The sequence below is a fragment of the Mesoplodon bidens genome (genome assembly GCF_964165515.1).
Source record: "Mesoplodon bidens genome assembly, chromosome: 15".
Taxonomy (NCBI): Eukaryota; Metazoa; Chordata; class Mammalia; order Artiodactyla; family Ziphiidae; genus Mesoplodon; species Mesoplodon bidens.
This window is the reverse complement of record NC_138171.1, coordinates 32448581-32472154: the sequence shown is the minus strand read 5'-3', so window position 1 is coordinate 32472154 and position 23574 is coordinate 32448581. Positions and strand designations below refer to the sequence as shown.

The 23574-nt window shown below is 40.8% G+C and overlaps 1 protein-coding gene across 2 annotated transcripts in view; it reads left to right on the top strand.

Moving 5' to 3' along the window:
- SLC23A2 (solute carrier family 23 member 2) overlaps positions 1–23574 on the top strand; it is a 147312-nt gene that overhangs the window by 103884 nt on the left and 19854 nt on the right. Inside the window, exons 6-8 of one of the 2 annotated variants that reach the window (XM_081255496.1) lie at positions 5833–5921; positions 6941–7011; positions 7958–8139. In XM_081255496.1, coding sequence (XP_081111622.1) covers positions 5833–5921; positions 6941–7011; positions 7958–8139 — 342 coding nt within the window. The remainder of the gene's footprint in view (positions 1–5832; positions 5922–6940; positions 7012–7957; positions 8140–23574) is intronic. The other variant, XR_014017534.1, reaches the window with a different exon arrangement.

The following is a 23574-nucleotide window of genomic DNA, read 5'->3' as shown; positions in this document are numbered from 1 at the left end:
TGTGTGGCTTTGGGCAAGTTACCTAGTCTCAAAGTCCCCTTTGCTCCTCCATAAAATGCTAATAATAATAAAATTGTTAGTGAGCATCAAATAAGATAATGCCTGGCACTCGCCCACACTTGCCTGTTGGTGCTCATTATTTTAGTGGACCCACTGGAAGGGTGGGTGTAGGTGAGGCAGATGGGGGTGCAGTGGGCAAGGCTGGTGTGCCAAATGGAGCAGCTTGTCCTTGATGACATGGCAGGGGTTGGGTGTGCTCCTTGGCCACACGGCCATAGGTGAACTCCTTCAACTCTAGCTTTTCTGGGTGGTCTCCCCCTTCAGTGAACATGCTGTTTCTCTGTTTGCTAATATTTCTGATGCTCCAGGAGACTAGGAGACTGACTAAGTCCTCTTAGTATACGTGGGGTTAATGAATTCAGTTCCCCACAATCTTTTTTCTTTGGCTGTCACATCTCACTTGCCCCGTATGTCCCCACTTGTTCTAAAATGCTCATCTTCTTCCTCATGGCCCACTGATTCTCCCCTTTATCATTCCTTTTCAGGCAGGTGACTGCCTGGCAAAAGCTGTACAGGGGTAGAGCAGCACTACACAGGAGCAGAGGATAGAGCTTCTTGTCAAATACCCAGAGGGAAACTCTTCTTTTTTTTTAAATTTTGTGTTGTTTGTAACTATTTGACCTCACTCTAGTATTCTAAGGACCAGGTTATCATCCTCCCCCATTTCTCCTCCCAGAAAGACACTTTATAGACATAATTTTTTAAGTCATATCTATTGAGGGGTAATTGACATACAGTAAAAAATTTCCCTTTTTCACTTGCATAGTTAGATGAGTTTTTACCCATGTGTACAGTCACTTAATCACCACCACAACCAACAGAATTGCCACACCCCAAAGAATTCCCTTATGCTTCTCTGTGACTGGCTAGATCTTTAAGTAATAAAACAAACTTTTGACCTGAAATGGTTGATACTGTCATGCTTGAAAAGGTTATCAAAATTGTACCCAGCCAACCCTCCTAAATTCCTGTGCTCTGTCTGGACGAAGCCTTCTGCTGGGAGGTGGGAGAGGAACCAGTCGGCTGCTTCCTACTGAGGTTCCCAAGGAGTGTGTCTAATTGGAAGTGTTGACTGAGATAGTTCATATAATTTTGATAGTTACATATAAGACCAGAATATCATGGACTTGAAGATAAAGGTTAGATTTGCCTTTAGTTAAGAGTTTTCTTTGAATCAACTCAAAATGGATTAGAGATCCAAACATAAGAAACACGATACTATATAACCATTAGAATAAAACAAGGGCGAATTCCTTTATAACTAGAAGTTGGGAAAAACTTTTAAACTAGGACTCAAACTCCAGAAACAATAAAAGGATGATAAATTTGATGACATTAAATGTTTTAAAATTTTTAAGCTTTGCATTGTAAAAATACACCATAAACAAACAAAAATGACAAACTGGAGAAAATATTCATAATATAGATAAGTTCTAATATCTCTAATATAGAAAGAACTCTGAAAAATCAAAATTAAAAATTACCAAAAATGGTATAGAAAAAAAGGACAGAAGACACGAATAGCTCTATAAAAAGCTATATAATGGCCCTTCACCATAAGAAAGGATCAAATTGACTTTATAATAAGAGAAATACAAACTAAAGCTACCCTGAGATATCATTTGTCTCCTTTGTCAGATTGACAAAAAATGATTTTAACAAGCCACTCTGATGGCAAAGCTGTGGGAGAACAGGCATTGTTACACATTGCTGTCAGGAGTGAAAATAATTCAGTCCCTGTGAAGAGGAATGTTACGAATCTAGAGTACATATGCATTTATCATTTGATCCAGCAACCTACTTCTAGAAATTTACCCTGGAGATATACTCCCACAAATGCAAAATAAATACAAAAAGTTTTTTTTTATTGCTGTGTAATTTGTAATGGGAAAATAGTTAACACAACTTAAATGCCCATCTGTAGGAGACTATCATACATCACACAATGAATTACTATGCAACCCTGAGAAAGAATAAGAAAGATTTCCATGAACTGGTGTACAGTAAGTTCCAGGATATATTGAAAAAACAAGTTGCAAAAGAGTGTGTATATGTTTGAAGAAACAAGAATAAGTTAGAAATTAATAAAAATGGTTAATGATCGATAAGTCAGATTTGGGGGTTGGAGGGGATAGGAGTGACATTTTCCTGGTATATCTCTATATGGTTTGATTTTTTTTAACCGTAAAATGTTCAACATATCCAAAACATAAAATCTAAAAGGATGAAGAAGCACAAACCCTAAAATTGAATACAAACAGAAACAAGTGAACCTAACTTTATGTCAAATTGCTGGCCACATGGAGAAAAGAATTAATTCACAGACTTTAGAACATAGTACTTTGCACACTCTGAATGGGATATATTCTAAGAAAAAAAAAATACAGAGAAATCTTAAACTTAGTAGTCTTGGGGCTTCCCTGGTGGCGCAGTGGTTGAGAGTCCGCCTGCCGATGCAGGGGACACAGGTTCGTGCCCCGGTCCGGGGGGATCCCACATGCCGCGGAGCAGCTAGACCCATGAGCCATGGCCGCTGGGCCTGTGCGTCCGGAGCCTGTGCTCCACAACGGGAGAGGCCACAACAGTGAGAGGCCTGCGTATCGCAAAAGAAAAAGAAAAAAAAACCCAAAAAACTTAGTAGTCTTGTTAGTAGTGACATTGGTATAATTCTGGAACTGTGCTGCTTTGGGCAAGTTCGAGACAATTTAATTACTAAAAGGAATAGTCATGGAAGTATATTATTAAACTGAATAAAAAATGAATCCATGTGTCTATGGTGATATTCAAAAAAAAGAGGGAGATAAAAATTGGACAAAAAGGGAGCCAAGAACAATTCCTAGAGGAAGTGGTATTTTCTCTGTGCCTTCAATGTTGAATAGAAATGGAGCATTAGAAATGAATTGATGACATAAGAGATGAGCAAAACCTCAGAGGCAAGATCGTAGACCGCTTGCCTGGAGTGCAGGCGTGTAAAGTGGCCGGTGAGAGACTAGACTGGGGAATGGGTTCAGGTCACCTGGACACCGAGGAGGAAATGAGGCACCTCCAGCAGGGTTTTGAACACAGTAAGAACTTGTCTGGTGCTGGTTAGGTTCTTTTGCTGTCCTGGGGCTAGAGCCTGACGTGGGAATGTGTCACTACAAAGGTGACTGTGTGCTCAGGGATTTTTTCTTAATGACATCCAGCAACACTATTAACTTTAAAAACTTCCATCTGCAAAAATCCATTTTGGGGGTATCTTCACATATTTAAGATACACTTTCCCTGTAGTTAAGGTTGGCAAAATTTCTTCCATAGAGTGATAAGCAGTGAATGTTTTAGGCTCTGTGTTCTCTGTTTTAACTATTCATCTCTACCATTGAAGCATAAAAGCAGGCACAGACAACTCGTGAATGAGTGAGGGTGGCTGTGTCCCAGTGAAACTCTACTCAATGAAAACAGGTAGTTTGCCAGATTTATTTCACTGGCCGGTTTGCTAACCTCTTATGTAAAGAAAAGCACAGTTTAATTTGTTTCCTTTCCAGTCATAAGTAGAGAATAAAATAGCAGACAGTCCTGTCTGCTTGCAGAGCCCAGGAATCTGAGGTTTAGGTGATTGTGTGAGTGAAGAGCCCCAGGAATTGACCGGCTTCATGCTGGGGAAGTGCCTGAAAAGCCACTTTATCAGACGAGAATATCAAGTGCTTTATCATCTTCAGATCTCTTTTTTGGAAAATAGGCTTTGTTGCTTTTGATTTAGGGGAGCTCTTGTTTAATGAAATAGTGTGCTCTCGCTGCAACTTTCCCTAAGAATATTTCAGTCAAGCCACTGATTTATGCTGCCAGTTATGGAGACCACACTTCACTGCTGGGATACTTACTGTAAGGCTGCTGCTTGTCTTTCATCCAGAACTGCTTGTGGCAGGCAGTGTGCATAGCTGCAGAGTGAACACATAAGCTGGCATGTGCATCTTTTACCAGGTCATCTTGGGAGACTTTGTCTGGGGCAGCACATGTGAGAATTTTCTGTTAGCACCCACTTTCAAAGGAACCCAGGGGCCTGGTTGTGTGAAAGTGAGTGGGCTCCTTTGCAGCAGTGCTCTCAAGGCCTTTGGTCATGGTGAAAGCCATAAAATGCACGCCCTGAAAGGTGCCCAGGCAACAGTCAGGTTCAAACTGAGGCTCATGTCACCGGGAATGGAGCCCAGAGCCAGTCTTCACTTTCCCACATCTAGTGAGTCACCAATGCAGGGTTGATTGCAGTGGTCCTAAGGATGAGATTTCTAAATGCAATCCATATTACATTGCTTGAAATATGAAATGATAGTAAAACAGATGCTATTTGGACCATTTGAAGTAGCATCCATTCCCGATTAGATGCTGACCTCCCTTTACCCTTTCAGTACATTTCTGAAAAATCGTGCTTAAGGAATTTGTGTAAATCAAGCAGCGTTTTCCCTTTGCTATACATTCCCACTTCAGGGGACCTTCACTTCCACTTTGATGGTACTATGCGCCAGGCCCCTCCAACAGGTAATTATTAATGGATGGTTGTGGAGGGCATGCCCATGGGAGTGGCCACTAGCATTGCATCTGGTTTGTACTGTGCAGCCTGCCTCTGTGTCTTAAAGCCAGCATCTCTCAATTGATTTCATTGCAGGATTAAAATGGCCAGGAGAACAATAGAATCTTAACCCTCATATAGCTCAGAATAGTGTGTACCAGCTCTGGACTTGTAAAGCGGCTACGTGTCCTTCAGCCAGAGCCACTGTTTCTCAGTCCAGTTACTGTATCACTCAGGGCAGAGTATGCTGTCAGCTCAGAGGAGAGCATGCTGGGTTCCTATCCTGCTGGCCAGGACACTGATTCAAGGCTGCTTAGGAGTATTTAAGAATGATCTGGACGTCTAGGAGTTCCTAACCCTGCTAACCAAAGGCTAGTTTCATATTTTACCCCCAAAGTAATGTTAAAGATAGTGATTGAGTTCCCATGTTAGCCCATTATACATCTCTAATAATAAATGACAAAATCTTTTGAATTTGAGTAGTACCAGTGCTCATAAAGTCAATATGAAGTATCTAAAATGTGACTGAATGATGGCATCTGAGGATCTCTGCATTTAGTTTGACGTTGGAGGCAGGAAATTTAAGAGTCTGCAAGCTTCCTGGGTCCTTTAAAAATAAGGGTTCGAGCATTTTTGAGTATTTTTTATGATTAAGCAGAATATTATATCTACTGTTGATTTGTAACTTACAGTTTTCCTTTTCCTCAATAGATAGATAGCTCACATGATTTTAATGCTTATCCTCAGTGATTTAGGGCAGTTTTTGACTTACAAAATGGAACGACAGGGGGAGATAGATTTCTTCCATGATAACCAATAAGAATTTGAAAAGGAGGAGGAAGAAGAGGAGGAGGATGGTAAAATAGAAGATGTACACTGATGTTTAGTAAGGAGCTCACAAGCTCAGCAGGACAGAGACATCCAAATGCCCGCATCCCCCACCCCCAAGGGGAAAGGTGGTGATGGCAGGGGCTGGTGTTGGGGTGCTGCCACTGACCACAGAGCTCCCCCGGGGCCCACCCTGGGGCAGCAGGCGGGGAGGACGGAGAAGCCAGCATCCCTGGCTGTGTGGCCGAGGACATCTTTGCAGACTGGGGCTCTTTCTTCCAGGTGTGCTGCATTTACTCATGTGCTGTTTGTCTATGGAAAAGACTGTTAAGCTGACAAATAGTGAACTACCTCGGTAGTTCCTGATGCCGTGATCATGGTTTTGGTCTCGTTTCTTTTAGGTTACCCCTGTTTCAGGCCAGTGCTTTTGCATTTCTGGCCCCTGCTCGAGCCATCCTGTCTTTAGATAAATGGAAATGTAACACCACAGGTAATTGCAGTTATTTCCACATATGTCATTGGGGTCCTTTAACGCAGGTGATAGAAGGGAGGCCTGGGCGTGCTGCCCCCAGCAGTGTTAAATCCTTTCTGGAATCAGGCACAGAACACACAACCAACAAACAGCTTAGAACGTTCCAATCTGTGGATCGTGTTTCTGTCTCTCTCTATCCACTTGTTCATCCCTAACCCCAAAGCAAGTAAGGACCAGAAAAGGACCTCATTTCTCTGTGCTAATGAAATTGATAAATATGGGGAAAGAATAGAAAAATATGTGTGCTATTTTTCTGCCTCTTTCTTTCAGTGGATTTTTTGAACCACCAGTTAAACACTCTCTTTGCTGCAATAGCATCCCTTCTCTGAAACATCTCTGCTTTTTAAGGATCTGACTGCTTTGGTTTTCTGCAAATGACTTTCATTCCCCCTCCCATCCTCCTCATAGTGATTGCAAAGATCCTTAAATAACCCAGTAAGGTCAGGAAGAGATCAGATAGGGGATTTGAGGAAATCACATAGACCTGTTGTACTCTCAAAACATTGTTAAATTTTTAGGTTCTAGGAGCAAAGTTTTCTAGCCCTCCTTTCCTTCCTTGCTCCTAGGAGTTACTTTGTGACCACTGATTTGATTTTGGAACAGGAAAAGGGCCTCTGTTTTATCTAGGTTTTTAAAACCTCAATCAGGCAACCTTGCTATTGGGCATGTCAAAGAGCTGCTTGCAAAGGTTGGTCTTTGTATTAGGCTGGGACTAGCAATGTATATCACTAGTTCAGTCAGCTTTTGAGAAGCTGGGAGCTCTTGTTGATGAATAAATTTGGTTAAATTAGCAATGGGGGAATCCACCTTTCAGTATGATATGCCATAGTGTTGTAACTTGAATTTTAGGGATGAGTATTTATACAAATATACTTAGAACAGGGAGGAAATTCTTCTTAAAAAGAGTGAAATGAATATGTCCCGTGAAACATCAGTGTCACTCCAAGAAAAATTTTGTCTCTGTTTTTGTTTTTAAGATGTTTCGGTTGCCAATGGAACAACGGAGCTGTTACATACAGAACACATCTGGTATCCTCGGATACGCGAGGTAAAAGATAAACATTGTCTGCTTATGGCTTCTTTGTGTTTCTACTCATTTTCGGTGTTGGTCGTGACCAATAAATTGCAGTTGCTCTTTTTCTGTTTCAGGTACTGACATGTACATTTCTGTTGTTAAAGTAAATTTAGATGGCATCACTGTAAAATAAAGCATGCAGAAATGCTTTGTGCGACCAGACAGTATTGTTCCTTACCCTCTTTTCCATCCTCCTTTCTCCTCCTCTCCTCCTGTGTACCCACAGACCTGTCCGCTTACACCCTCCAGCATAACAGCTCCCTTTGGAAGGAGCCACAGAGTCGATAGGTTGCAAAACTATTTATTCTGGCCTCAGTGTTTGCCTGTATTGGTGGAAGGAATTAAAGACACTTGTCTGCTTCATTGCACTTGAATAGAACAGGGAGCAGGAGTCCTTAGATATGAAGAACAGCTGACAGTTTATCCAGATTTTCCAAAACCTATAAGATCATTCACCATTAGTTCAGAATTAACACAGATATGGCCATTCTGCACAGTAGAAACATTCCTTTAGAATTTTTGTCAATAGCACTATCTTCTGAATGTCCTACGGGACTCATTTTTTAAAGTCAAGAATCTTTGTACTGCATTGTTCCTCTGAGGCTGGTTATGAATGTTGTGTCTTAAATGAGAATCATAAATTATGTCTGTCTCAATCAGTGGAATAGGCAAGCTGACTTTGTGTCCAGTGCCCATTTCTGTAATACTCTTACATTAGTCAGGTTATACTTAAGTTTGCTAGATCTCAGTAACCCTCACTGGTTTCTTTTGGGGTTTGCCAGGAATTTTCCAGCTATGTTATGCCTGTTATATAATAACTTAGTGCCTTACAGAATTATCAGTTGTCGTTGCAGGTGACATTTAGAGTGTGTGATGTATAAGCAGCTTGCTCTTATGTCTGTGTCCTCTCTTGCTCCAGATCCAGGGAGCCATCATCATGTCCTCATTGATAGAAGTGGTTATCGGCCTCCTAGGCCTGCCTGGGGCTCTGCTGAAATACATCGGGCCCCTGACCATCACACCCACGGTGGCCCTCATTGGCCTCTCTGGTTTCCAGGCGGCAGGAGAGAGAGCAGGGAAGCACTGGGGCATCGCCATGCTGTAAGTGTTCCAAGACCACTCAAAAGTGAACAGTAGAAATCTCCCCTCTTACCAACACTGAGGGACAGCCTCTTTGAATGTTTTGAACATTTATATGAACTTTAGGAGACACTTAAATTAAGATTAGTCTGGTAGTTTAAACTTTATTTGCTTCATGCCAGGGAATTATTGAAGTAACATGCAGCCAAGGTATTCCAAAGACAGATTTGGCAGTGATGTGTAGAGGGAGGGTTGTAAGGTTTTAAACTTTGGGATGGGAGTAAGATGGTGACACCATTAGCTCTTGACTTTTGAGGTCATGCCAAGTCTCATACACATGAGTTGGAATACCAAGAAGCTGAATCCTTTAGATGAGACTCAAAAATACTTCCAGACTGGCAGGAGACAGAGATGCTGCAGGAGGTGTGTTGGCATCAAAGGTGATGTGGCTCCTCAGTCAGATAGCTCTGCACACCTGTCAGGAAGCTGTTACTCCTTCCAGAGTCCTGCTAGTCAGTGCCAGTCCTTTTGCACAGTACTTGAAGTTGATTAAAGAAGTCACATACCCCTTTTTAAGTAATGTCAGTAAAGACATCCAGGACTTTATAAGATTGATTATTAGAGCCACAGAATTCTATATACCACAGATAGAACCCACATTCTCTGTGTGTGTCTGTAGAACATATGTAAGAGTTGACCATATCATAGGGAAATGGTTCCAAGACTCTAGAATTTTACCGATCAGTAAAATTGCTTTAAAAATTTAATAACAACACAAGAAAATAGAAATACAATACAGTTGTTTTTGTTTTGCTTTGTAAAATGTTCCGTAATTATTAAAAAACAAGCAGTACTTGTTGAGCCTGTGCATCAGTGTTACATACCACTGGTTGTATATATTATAAATTAAGGTAGGTACCAGTGTTATCCCTGTTTAACAGCTACAGAAATTGAGGGACAAAGATGCAGAATTAGTTGCCTAGGGTCACACAGCTAGTAAGTGGCCACGATGGTTTTCAAAACCCAAATAGTCTGACTAGAACTTAACCCATAACACTTAATTCTCCCTCTCTGTGTTAGAACATGGTTTACAAATAAAGTGAATCCTTTCATAATTGTAATCCATGTATCATTATAAATTAAGGTATAGGAAAATATCCAGTGTTGCTCTTAATTTTCTCATTTCACCAAAGGTTGTCAATATTTCCATACCAGGATGGGTGAGTAGAAGGCATGTAAGAATGTTCACTCAGTGAAATGCAGTAAGTTCCAAAAAGGAGAAATTGTATTTACCGTCAGGCAGTAAACTTTAGGAACCAATAATAAAACAGTGAACAAAACCCCCAAACGACTTACAAGCAAAAGAACACCATTGTAAAGGCTCTTGGTGCTGCAGCCAGGAGTCAGTGCTGTGCCTCTGAGGTGGGAGAGCCAACTTCAGGACACTGGTCCACAAGAGACCTCCCAGCTCCACATAATATCAAACGGCGAAAATCTCCCAGAGATCTCCATCTCAACACCGACACCCAGCTTCTCTCAAAGACCAGCAAGCTACAGTGCTGTACACCCTATGCCAAACAACTAGCAAGACAGGAACACAACCCCACCCATTAGCAGAGAGGCTGCCTAAAATCATAAGTCCACAGACACCCCAAAACACACCACCAGACGTGGATCTGCCCACCAGAAAGACAAGATCCAGCCTCATCCACCAGAATACAGGCACTAGTCCCCTCCACCAGGAAGCCTACACAACCCACTGAACCAAGCTTAGCCACTGGGGACAGACACCAAAAACAACGGGAACTACGAACCTGCAGCCTGCAAAAAGGAGACCCCAAACACAGTAAGATAAGCAAAATGAGAAGACAGAAAAACACACAGCAGGAGAAGGAGCAAGATAAAAACCCACCAGACCTAACAAATGAAGAGGAAATAGGCAGTCTGCCTGAAAAAGAATTCAGAATAATGATAGTAAAGATGATCCAAAATCTTGGAAATAGAATAGAGAAAATGCAAAAAACATTTAACAAGGACCTAGAAGAACTAAAGATGAAACAGGCAACGATGAACAACACATTAAATGAATTTAAAAATACTCTAGGGGCTTCCCTGGTGGCGCAGTGGTTGGGAGTCTGCCTGCCGAAGCAGGCGACACGGGTTCGTGTCCCGGTCCGGGAGGATCCCACGTGCCGCGGAGCAGCTGGGCCCGTGGGCCATGGCTGCTGAGCCTACGCATCCAGAGCCTGCACGTCCGGAGCCTGTGCTCCGCGACATGAGAGGCCACAACACTGAGAGGCCTGCGTACTGCAAAAAAAAAAAAAAAAAACTCTAGATGGGATCAATAGCAGAATAACTGAGGCAGAAGAACGGATAAGTGACATGGAAGATAAAATACTGGAAATAACTACTGGTGAGCAGAATAAAGAGAAAAGAATGAAAAGAACTGAGGACAGTCTCAGAGACCTCTAGGACAACATTAAATGCACCAACATTCGAATTATAGGGGTTCCAGAAGAAGAAGAGAAAAAGAAAGGGACTGAGAAGATATTTGAAGAGATTATAGTTGAAAACTTCCCTAATATGGGAAAGGAAATAGTTAATCAAGTCCAGGAGGCACAGAGAGTTCCATTCACAATAAATCCAAGAAGAAATATGCCAAGACACATATTAATCAAACTATCAAAAATTAAATACAAAGAAAACATTAAAAGCAGCAAGGGAAAAACAACAAATAACATACAAGGGAATCCCCATAAGGTAAACAGCTGAGCTTTCAGCAGAAACTCTGCAAGCCAGAAGGGACTGGCAGGACATACTTAAAGTGACGAAGGAGAAAAACCTGCAACCAAGATTACTCTACCCAGCAAGGATCTCATTCAGATTTGATGGAGAAATTAAAGCCTTTACAGACAAGCAAAAGCTGAGAGAGTTCAGCACCACCAAACCAGCTTTACAACAAATGCTAAAGCAACTTCTCTAGGCAAGAAACACAACAGAAGGAAAAGACCTACAATAACGAACCCAAACCAATTAAGAAAATGGGAATAGGAACATACATATCGATAATTACCTTAAATGTAAATGGACTAAATGCTCCCACCAAAAGACACAGATTGGCTGAATGGATACAAAAACAAGACCCATATATATGCTGTCTACAAGAGACCCACTTCAGACCTAGAGACACATACAGACTGAAAGAAAGGGGATGGAAAAAGATATTCCATGCAAATGGAAGTCAAAAGAAAGCTGGAGTAGCAATTCTCATATCAGACAAAATAGACTTGAAAATAAAGACTATTAGAAGAGACAAAGAAGGACACTACATAATGATCAAGGGATCGATCCAAGAAGAAGATATAACAATTGTAAATATTTATGTACCCAACATAGGAGCACCTCAATACATAAGGCAAATACTAACAGCCATAAAAGGGGAAATCGACAGTAACACGTTCTTAGTAGGGGACTTTAACACCCCACTTTCACCAATGGACAGATCATCCAAAATGAAAATAAATAAGGAAACACAAGCTTCAATGATACATTAAACAAGATGGACTTAATTGATATTTATAGGACATTCCATCCAAAAACAACAGAATACACATTTTTCTCAAGTGCTCATGGAACATTCTCCAGGATAGATCATATCTTGGGTCACAAATCAAGCCTTGGTAAATTTAAGAAAATTGAAATTGTATCAGGTATCTTTTCTGACCACAACGCTATGAGACTAGATATCAATTACAGGAAAAGATCTGTAAAAAATACAAACACATGGAGGCTAAACAATACACTACTTAATAACAAAGTGATCACTGAAGAAATCAAAGAGGAAATCAAAAAATACCTAGAAACAAATGACAATGGAGACATGACGACCCAAAACCTATGTGATGCAGCAAAAGCAGTTCTAAGAGGGAAGTTTATAGGAATACAATCCCACCTTAAGAAACAGGAAACATCTCGCATAAACAGCCTGACCTTGCTCCTAAAGCAATTAGAGAAAGAAGAACAAAAAAACCCAAAGTTAGCAGAAGGAAAGAAATCATAAAAATCAGATCAGAAATAAATGAAAAAGAAATGAAACGATAGCAAAGATCAATAAAACTAAAAGCTGGTTCTTTGAGAAGATAAACAAAATTGATAAACCATTAGCCAGACTCATCAAGAAAAAAAGGGAGAAGACTCAAATCAATAGAATTAGACATGAAAAAGGAGAAGTAACAACTGACACTGCAGAAATACAAAAGATCATGAGAGATTACTACAAGCAACTCTATGCCAATAAAATGGACAACCTGGAAGAAATGGACAAATTCTTAGAAATGCACAACGTGCCAAGACTGAATCAGGAAGAAATAGAAAATATGAACAGATCAATCACAAGCACTGAAATTGAAACTGTGATAAAAAATCTTCCAACAAACAAAAGCCCAGGACCAGATGGCTTCACAGGCGAATTCTATCAAGCATTTAGAGAAGAGCTAACACCTATCCTTCTCAAACTCTTCCAAAATATAGCAGAGGGAGGAACACTCCCAAACTCATTCTACGAGGCCACCATCACCTTGATACCAAAACCAGACAAGGATGTCACAAAGAAAGAAAACTACAGGCCAATATCACTGATGAACATAGATGTTTTGATCCTCAACAAAATACTAGCAAACAGAATCCAACAGCACATTAAAAGGATCATACACCATGATCAAGCGGGGTTTATTCCAGGAATGCAAGGATTCTTCAATATACGCAAATCAATCAACGTGATACCCATATTAACAAATTGAAGAAGAAAAGCCATATGATCATCTCAATAGATGCAGAGAAAGCTTTCGACAAAATTCAACACCCATTTATGATAAAAAAAAAAAAACCTGCAGAAAGTAGGCATAGAGAGAACTTTCCTCAACATAATAAAGGCCATATATGACAAACCCACAGCCAACATCATCCTCAATGGTGGAAAACTGAAAGCATTTCCACTAAGATGAGGAACAAGACAAGGTTGCCCACTCTCACCACTCTTATTCAACATAGTTTTGCAAGTTTTAGCCACAGCAATCAGAGAAGAAAAGGAAATAAAAGGCATCCAAATTGGAAAAGAAGAAGTAAAGCTGTCACTGTTTGCAGATGACATGATACTGTACATAGAGAATCCTAAAGATGATACCAGAAAACTACTATAGCTTATCAATGAATTTGGTAAAGTAGCAGGATACAAAATTAAAGCAAAGAAATCTCTGGCATTCCTATATACTAATGATGAAAAATCTGAAAGTGAAATCAAGAAAACACTCCCATTTACCATTGCAACAGAAAGAATAAAATATCTAGGAATAAACCTACCTAAGGAGGCAAAAGACCTGTATGCAGAAAATTATAAGACACTGATGAAAGAAATTAAAGATGATACAAATAGATGGAGAGATATACCATGTTCTTGGATTGGAAGAATCAACATTGTGAAAATGACTCTACTACCCAAAGCAATCTACAGATTCAATGCAATCCCTATCAAACTACCAATGGCATTTTTCACAGAACTAGAACAGAAAATTTCACAATTTGTATGGAAACACAAAAGACCCCGAATAGGGCTTCCCTGGTGGCGCAGTGGTTGAGAGTCTGCCTGCTAATGCAGGGGACACGGGTTCGAGCCCTGGGCTGGGAGGATCCCACATGCCGCGGAGCGGCTAGGCCCGTGGGCCACAACGACTGAGCCTGCGCGTCTGGAGCCTGTGCTCCGCGACAAGAGAGGCCGCGACGGTAAGAGGCCCGCGCACTGCGATGAAGAGTGGCCCCCGCTTGCCGCAACTAGAGAAAGCCCTAGCACAGAAACGAAGACCCAACACAGCAAAAATAAATAAATTAATTAATTTATAAAAAAAAAAAAGAAAAAGACCCCGAATAGCCAAAGGAATCTTGAGAAAGAAAAACGGAGCTGGAGGAATCAGGCTCCCTGACTTCAGACGATACTACAAAGCTACAGTAGTCAAGCCAGTATGGTACTGGCACAAAAACAGAAAGATAGATCAATGGAACAGGATAGAAAGCCCAGACATAAACCCACGCACATATGGTCACCTTATCTTTGATAAAGGAGGCAGGAATGTACAGTGGAGAAAGCACAGCCTCTTCAATAAGTGGTGCTGGGAAAACTGGACAGGGACATGTAAAAGTATGAGATTAGATCACTCCCTAACACCATATACAAAAATAAGCTCAAAATGGATTAAAGACCTAAATGTAAGGCCAGACACTATCAAACTCTTAGAGGAAAACATAGAACACTCTATGACATAAATCACAGCAAGATCCTTTTTGACCCACCTCCTAGAGAAATGGAAATAAAAACAAAGATAAACAAATGGGACCTAATGAAACTTCAAAGCTTTTGCACAGCAAAGGAAACCATAAACAAGACCAAAAGACAACCCTCAGAATGGGAGAAAATATTTGCAAATGAAGCAACTGAGAAAGGATTAATCTCCAAAATTTACAAGCAGCTCAATAACAAAAAACAAACAACCCAATCCAAAAATGGGCAGAAGACCTAAATAGACATTTCTCCAAAGAAGATATACAGACTGCCAACAAACACATGAAAGAATGCTCAACATCATTAATCATTAGAGAAATGCAAATCAAAACTACAATGAGATATCATCTCACACCAGTCAGAATGGCCATCATCAAAAAATCTACAAACAATAAATGCTGGAGAGGGTGTGGAGCAAAGAGAACACTCTTGCACTGCTGGTGGGAATGTGAATTGGTACAGCCACTATGGAGAACAGTATGGAGGTTCCTTAAAAAACTACAAATAGAACTACCATATGACCCAGCAATCCCACTACTAGGCATATACCCTGAGAAAACCATAATTCAAAAAGAGTCATGTACCAAAATGTTCATTGCAGCTCTATTTACAATAGCCCAGAGATGGAAACAACCTAAGTGTCCATGATCAGATGAATGGATAAAGAAGATGTGGCACATATATACAATGGAATATTACTCAGCCATAAAAAGAAATGAAATTGAGCTATTTGTAATGAGGTGGATAGACCTAGAGTCTGTCATACAGAGTGAAGCAAGTCAGAAAGAGAAAGACAAATGCCGTATGCTATCACATATATATGGAATTTAAGAAAAAAAAATGTCATGAAGAACCTAGGGGTAAAACAGGAATAAAGACACAGACCTACTAGAGAATGGACTTGAGGATATGGGGAGGGGGAAGGGTAAGCTGTGACAAAGCGAGAGAGAGCCTTGGACATGTATACACTACCAAACGTAAAATAGATAGCTAGTGGGAAGCAGCCGCATAGCACAGGGAGGTCAGCTCCCTGCTTTGTGACCGCCTGGAGGGGTGGGATGGGGAGGGTGGGAGGGAGGGAGGGAGACGCAAGAGGGAAGGGATATGGGAAGGGGTGTGTATGTATAACTGATTCACTTTGTTATAAAGCAGAAGCTGATATACCATTGTGAAGCAATTATACACCAATAAAGTTGTAAAAAAAAACACCATTGTAAATAACTCAGAGAGGAACTCAAAACTTCACAAGTGCTGACAATTTAGCAAATGATGACGATGACAGCACTGGTCACACAGAGCAGTCATTGTTCTCCAGATAAGTCTAATAAAAATAAAGTACATGAAGAGCTTATCTCCAGAAACTAGAAAAACGTGATAAAAAATGAACACAGTGAAAGCAGGGAAAGAATTAGTAAAGATACAAAAAACATGAAACAAATAGAAGTGATACATCCCAAAGGTGGTTCTTTGGAGAATGGCAAACATATACTATAGATAGGCTTCTGGCAGGGCTAATTAAGGTGAGAAAGGAATGCACGCACAAAGAGAGGGATAAAACTGCAGCTCCAGGGAGGATGTGTTGAATCTGTGTTCCTGCCCCGAAACTTAAAAAAATAATAATAATAAAATAGGTGGTTTCCCAGCTGTTTCATTTGATAAATAATCAAAGTTGACTCCTTCTCCCCCTGACATCTGGATGTTAGGGCTCCTCAGAACTTGGTCCTGGGCCTCCTCCTGTCCACATGCTCTTCCCCTAGGACATCTCATCCAGTCCGTGGCATCAACAGACATGCATTATGCTGGTGGCTTCCACAGGAACCTGAGCCCAGGCCTCTGAACTCAGACTTAGAGATCGAACTCCTGACTTGCCCTCTCCATTTGCTGTTACACAAGACATTTCAAACTTCAAAGGAAGAAAGCTCCAAACTTTTCATTCCCACCTTGCCCCCAAACCAGTCCCTTCTGTCGTCCTCTCAATGGCACAGCCACACACCCAGGTGCTTAAGCCAGAAGCCCTGCAGTCATCCTTCTTTCTTCACTTTTCCTCATTCCCCACGTACAGCCCATCATTCTGTCCTACCTCCAGAATAAACAAATCCCCAGTCTATCCTCTGGACTGTCATTGCCACCACTCCCAGCCATCACTTCCAAACTGGTCTCCAGCTCCTTTTTTGTTCCCTTCCTGTCCATTCTCAGTCCTGTAAAATGCTTGGCCATTATCTCTTCAAGGCCTCCTCTTCTGTCTCCTCTTTCTGCTGGAATTCTAGAAGCTTTTAGGTCTTGTCATCAGGATGTCTGAAACCTCACATGCTGCCCCTTGGTGGTCTGTTTACATCTCGGGCTTGGCACTCTGAGCCTCTTCTCTTTGGAATCTCAGGTGTTCATGGAAAATGATCTTGAATTACTTCAAAGATGCCCTCCTCCCCTCCATCCCTGCTTGTCTCTCTCTTTCTGGAACTTCTAGAATGTTGGTCCTCCCAAAGTCATCCTCTTAACTTTCCTCTCCTGTCTTCCATTTCTTCGTCTTTTTTCTCTATTCATAGGAATTTTCCTCAGCTTTATGACTCCTTCCATCGAGGTTTTTATTTCTGCTCTCCTGTTTTTTAGTTTCCAGAGCTCTTCTTTTGTGCTTGGGATATCAGCTGTATGAGGGCAGGGCCTTAGCTCTATGCTAGTCACCATGGCACCGCCAGCACCTGGTTCACCATCTGTCCCAGGGCAGGCATTCAGTGAGAACATTGTGAATAAGTGAAGTGGGAGGGTCTGGAGGTATGAACACACCCTTGACCATGGGAAGAAAAGTCAAAGATGTTGTGGAAGGACTTTCATTCCTAAAGGATGTGCTCCATTGGTTAGGCGGTGAGTGTATTACATCTTCAAGGAACAGAGAATTCCTGCACTGTTTAAACTGTTCCTGGAGCTTTGAGAAAGAAGGGAAACTTCACAGTTCTATCCTAATGGCAAATCCTGACAGAGCTAATGCAAAAGGGAGATCCTGGACCAACTTCTTCCTTCCTGGGGTTGTGTAAAACCCTGAGCAAATATATTCAGGTAGTAGCATCTAAAGCTCAGCATTTTTGTCTACTGTAAGGCTCCGTACAATCTCTAAGATGCGAATGTATAGAAAACTTTCAGAAAAGAGCCTTAGTATACAGCTCTGCACATACTTAATTTTTGAAGTGCTACATCTATAAACATAATCTGAAAAGAATGTTCCTTGGAACATGGTTTGGGAAAACGCCACTCTAGATAGTATAATAAAAGGGCAATGTATTTATCATTTCAGGAACTCAAGGATGATTAAATATTAGAAAATTTATTAATAAAATTCATTATAGGTCTCTGGTGGGTTTTATTATTAAAAATCATGGTGACAAATTTTTAAAAATTGATCAAGTTCAACCTATGTCCCTACTGCAAACTGTTAGCAGTGATAAATAAGATTTTTAAATGCCCCATACATTAATGGTGAAAGACTTAAATTAGGCCTGCCTATTGAAATCAGAAACTGAGATAAGCATGTTTATTATCAGTATCATTTAGAGTTGTTCTGGATGTGTAGCCAATGCATAAGACAAGAAAATAAAATAATATGGATCAATACAGAGAAAGTCAGGGAGAAGGGAATGATGACTTGCCCTTAACAATAATTAAAACACATTCCAGAATTTAATAACAATACTGTGACCTGAGACAGGGTGGACATTGGTAGAGCAGAATAGGAAGGCTAGAAACATAACCAATAAAAACACTAATATTTAATATATGATGGCAGGTCATATTCGAAATCAGTGAGGAATGGGAGAACTGTGTAGTAAGATAATTATTTGGAAAAAAAGCTAGATTTCTGGTTTATATCAGAAATACATTTCAATTACATATAGAAAATAAAACCATGAAAATGCTACAAGGAAACCTACATAAGTGTTTAATCATAAAAAACAGGTTAGATAAAGCAGATATGGAAAGAGAAAGATTGATTTTACTGCTGATGAATTTAAAACTCACATCAAAAACTAATGAAACTAAATTTTAAATTAATCTGGGGAAATATTTATAACAAACACCACATGAAAGGCTGATGTTCCCAATTCATAGAGTTTCACCAATTAATTTAAAGGAGAGAGAGTCCTGGTGGAGTAATGAATGAAGGGTATGGTACGAACAACCACTTAACAGAAAAAAAGAAATACAAATAAACCAATTAGTGTTTACAAAGGGTTGCCCTCCCTGGTTATTAAATTGCATATTCACATGGAACGCTTTAGCAGTGGGGGTATTGGTGGTGGGTCAACATGGGCTCCTGAGTCAGCCAATAGATGTGGCATTTAGAGACAGACTCTCAGGGAAGAGGAAATGTGGTGAACCAGTACCTGCCGTTTCTAACACGATGCATTAAGTCCCGTGTTTATCCTGAGAATATTTATTTTCTGTTTACTTTTCTTGTGGATAACTTAGAACCTATTCAAAAGTAGAATAGTGTAATAAGTTGCCATGTACCATCACCAAATGTTCAAGAAAAGTCTCATTTTGTCTGTACCCCCAAATTCATTGAAATTCTAGGATTTTGAGGTTTAATAATAATTAAACAGAGACATGTAAAGTAAAGTAATGGCCCCTCCCACACACCCCCATCCCTCTAAAAAATCTTCTCATGAATAACTAACAAAAATGTAGTATTTATCCTTCCATATTTTATATATTATTGATGCAGAAATACAAACATGTACATATATACAGCTTTACCATTACTTTATAATTTGTTTTTCATCCCAATAATTTGTCGGGGTCACCTTTCCAAGACAATGTGTTTAGGTCTTTTTCATTTTTTGTACAACTGCACAATGTTAAGTAGTATGAAATAGTCTATATTAAACCATTCCCCAGTTGATACTCAAGCACGTTGTTTAAAATATTTGCTGTTGCAAACAATGCTGAAATACCTATTCTCATGTATAAAGAATGAACATTAAAATAAATGATGATACAGTTTTGTAAATTGATGAAATTAGTAGGGATTTAAAAGTATAAGACCCTGTGTTGCAGTGAGTAGCAAATGGACACTTTTTAAAAAAATTTATTTCATTGAAGTATAGTTGATTTACAATGTTGTGTTAATTTCTACTGTACAGCAAAGTGATTGAGTTATACGTATATATACACATTCTTTTTCATCATGGTTTATCACAGGGTATTGAATATTGTTCCCTGTGCTATACAGTAGGACCTTGTTTTTTTATTTTTTTGTTTCTTTGTTTGGTTTTGGTGTTTTTTTTGGCTGCACCACGCGGCATACAGAATCTTAGTTTCCCAACCAGGGGTCAAACCCGTGCCCCCTGCAGTGGAAGCATGAAGTCTTAACCATTGGACCACCAGGGAAGTCCCAGGATCTTCTTGTTTATCCATTCTATATACAATAGTTTGCATCTGCTAATGCAAACTCCCAAACTCCCAGTCCATCCCTCCCCTCCCCGCTCCCCCTTCGCAACCGCAAGTCTATTTTCTATGTCTGTGAGTCTGTTCTATTTTATAGATAAATTCATTTGTGTCATATTTTAGATTCCACATATAAGTGATATCATATGGTATTTGTCTTTCTCCTTCTGACTTACTTCACTTAGTATGATAATCTCTAGGTCCATCCATGTTGCTGCGTATGGCATTATTTCATTCTTTTTTATGGCTAAGTAGTATTCCATTGCATATATATACCACATCTTTTTTTTTTAAGTGTAGGTGGTTTTTTTAAATTGAAGTATAGTTGATTTACAATATCGTGTTAGTTTCTGTACCACATCTTCTTAATCCATTTATCTATCTATGAATATTTAAGTTATTTCCATGTCTTGGCTATTGTAAATAGTGCTGCAGTGAACATTGGGGTGCATGTATCTTTTTGAATTAGTTTTCTCCAGATATATCCCCAAGAGTGGGATTGCAGGATCATATGGCAACTCTGTTTTTAGTTTTTTGAGGAACCTCCATAGTGGCTGCACCAATTTGCATTCCCACCAGCAGTGCAGGAGGGCTCCCTTTTCTCCACACCCTCTCCAGCATTCGTTTTGTATAGACCTTATAATGATGGCCATTCTTTTTTTTAAATAATTAATTAATTAATTAATTAATTATTTTTGTCTGCATTGGGTCTTCGTTGCTACGCGTGGGCTTTCTCTAGTTGTGGTGAGCAGGGGCTTCTCTTGTTGCGGAGCATGGGCTCTAGGCGCTCAGACTTCAGTAGTTGCAGCACACGGACTCAGTAGTTGTGGCACATGGGCTTAGTTGTTCCATGGCATGTGGGACCTTCCCAGACCAGGGCTCAAACCCATGTCCCCTGCATTGGCAGGCAGATTCTTAACCACTGCGAATGATGGCCATTCTGACCGGTGTGAGGTGACACCTCATCGTAGTTTTGATTTGTAGTTTTGATTTGCATTTCTCTAATAATTAGTGATGTTGAGCATCTTTTCATGTGCCTGTTGGCCATCTGTGTGTCTTCTTTGGAGAAATGTCTATTTAGGTCTTCTGCCCATTTTTTGATTGGGTTGTTTGGTTTTTTGTTATTGAGTTGTATGAGCTGTTTGTATATTTTGGAAATTAAACCCTTGTTGGTCACATCAGCAGATAGACATTGGTCTCTGTGTGGGATTGTAAATTCACCCATCCTTTCTGTATGTATTTAACAGTTTGTATCAAACACTTTTTTTTTTTTTTTGCGGTACGCGAGCCTCTCACTGTCATGGCCTCTCCCGTTGCGGAGCACAGGCTCTGGACGCGCAGGCTCAGCGGCCATGGCTCATGGGCCCAGCCACTCCTCGGCATGCGGGATCTTCCCAGACCAGGGCTCGAACCCGTGTCCCCTGCATCAGCAGGCAGACTCTCAACCACTGCGCCGCCAGGGAAGCCCTCAAACACTTTTTAATAAGGTGTTCACTGTTTGACAGATCTGTTCTAGTCCTAGGAACTTGTTATAAGGAGACATTCAGACTGGTGCCAGGGAAGGATGATTCATTGCAGTTGTTTCTGTTGCTCCCAATGTCGTACCTTAGGGGACATGTTTAAACAAGACGTGGTACATCCACTAGATGGAATACTAAGCAGCCACTAAGGTGCTGATGCAGGTTGCCATCTCTTGAGGTCAGGGCGTTAACTGAGGCTGCAAGCTAGTTGGGAAGCAGCATGTAAAGTATGATTCGAGTTTGGGCCAAATGATGACCTGTTTGTGCTCTAGAGGCAAGGATGACATCAGCTAGTCCTGTCTCCCTCTCTAATCCCAGTGCCTGGGACCCGATGACATGCTCTAAAACAGGGGTCCCCAACCCCCAGGCCGCAGACCGGTACTGGTCTGCAGTCTGTTAAGTACCGGGCCACACAGCAGGAGGTAAGTGGCGGGCGAGTGAGCGAAGCTTCACCTGCCGCTCCCCATTGCTCACATTACCACCTGAACCATCTACCTCCCACCCCACCCCCGTCTGTGGAAAAATTGTCTTCCACAAAACTGGTCCCCGGTGCCAAAAAGGTTGGGGACTGCTGCTCTAAAAAGCCCTGGGAATTGATAGACCAGAATGCTGCATGCTTATCGCCCAATGTGAGATGATGAGCAGTCTTCAAGATTTTGTCTCTTTTTGCTTATCTGCCTTTTATAATTTGTCTACATCTTAGTATGCATTGCTTGCATAATATAGGTAAGTTTAAAAGAAAGGTAGACAAACAAGCAAAATGTAACATGAGATGGAAGACACCTGATGTGGTGGACAGGAACCCTGGCCTGAGGATCCGGGCTCAGATCCTGTCCCTTATGTACTAGGCCAAGTCTTACGAACTCAGACACATCACCCACCACTGAGCCTCTGCTTCTGCCTCTCTGCAGTGGGGCTGCCTGCCCTACCTGTCCCACAGGTGTATTTGAGGATAAAAATAGAAGAGTAATGTTCACCTGCCCAGTTCATTTACTCAATTTCAGTTGCCATATTTGAGCCTGAGATCTGGGTGACCTTCCTTGGATTCTGTTATGTGTTTCCTTTCCATTTTTAAACGTGCTTTGAAAAGTGAACACCATAATGCAGGTGTAACTGTCAGGTGGGATGTTGCCTGCAATAATGATAACAGTAATAATAGATACCAGGCTTTTTTGGATCTTAGTATATACTTTGGAAGAAAACCAATAACTTTTTTAAGACATGAAAATTTTACGTTGGTCTAAGTTTAAAATACACCTGTTTTAGTAGCCCTCATTATCATATTGGTTTTTGTTAAACTTCACCTTCCTGGGGGAGTTGGAATAACTTGGGCACCATTTATGTTTTCATCCTTGAACTGGTACTGGTCTGATGACTTTGTGGTGGTACCAGGTCAGCAAAGTGCCTGCATAGGTGGGGAGATGGTAGAGTGGCGGCCGACTGCAGTCAACACCTCAGGTGGAATGTGACCATGAAGCTGCAGTTGACCAGCTCTTAATGAAACTGATAATTCCATCTCAGCAATTAGAATTGTGCCGAGGAACAATTAATTAAGCTTAACTTTCACTGAGAATCAACTCTTCCTGCCAACTCTACCTCAGGTTGTAAGGGAAAGAATGAGTCCCTATGGGTGATGAGACATATTGTTGTACGCCTTCATCATTTCAGCAGTGGGAAGCCATCCCACACCTGCCACACATGGGGCACCAGATGGATGAGGTTGTGTTGGGTCCTGCTGCAAGGGGCGGTCACCAGCCGACCTGCCTCCTGCAGCATTCAGTGTACCTGGGTCAAGAGTGTGGGACTCGGTAGAGAGAAACTTTTGAGTCAACCCAGGCATCCCTGCCCTCACAAACAGTGTGGCAAGGTAGTTCAGAACCCAGGCTGTAGAGCTTGACCTCTGGCCCACATAGCTGCATGATCTTGGACTGCTGGCTTTGTTTCTCTGTAAAGTGGATGGTTATAGAAGCCGCTGTAGAAGGCTAGGATGATGGGCAGGAAGACCTATGTGTAATGTCTGACACAGAAACCTCTCAGGAATATTATTATTAATATTGAATTCTACTGTATATAGCTTTCTTAAATATTGAAGTTTTACTTTTTTCTTTTTAAAAGTAATTTATGTTCCTTACAAGTAAATCAGAAAATACAGAAAAGTGGGGAAAAAAA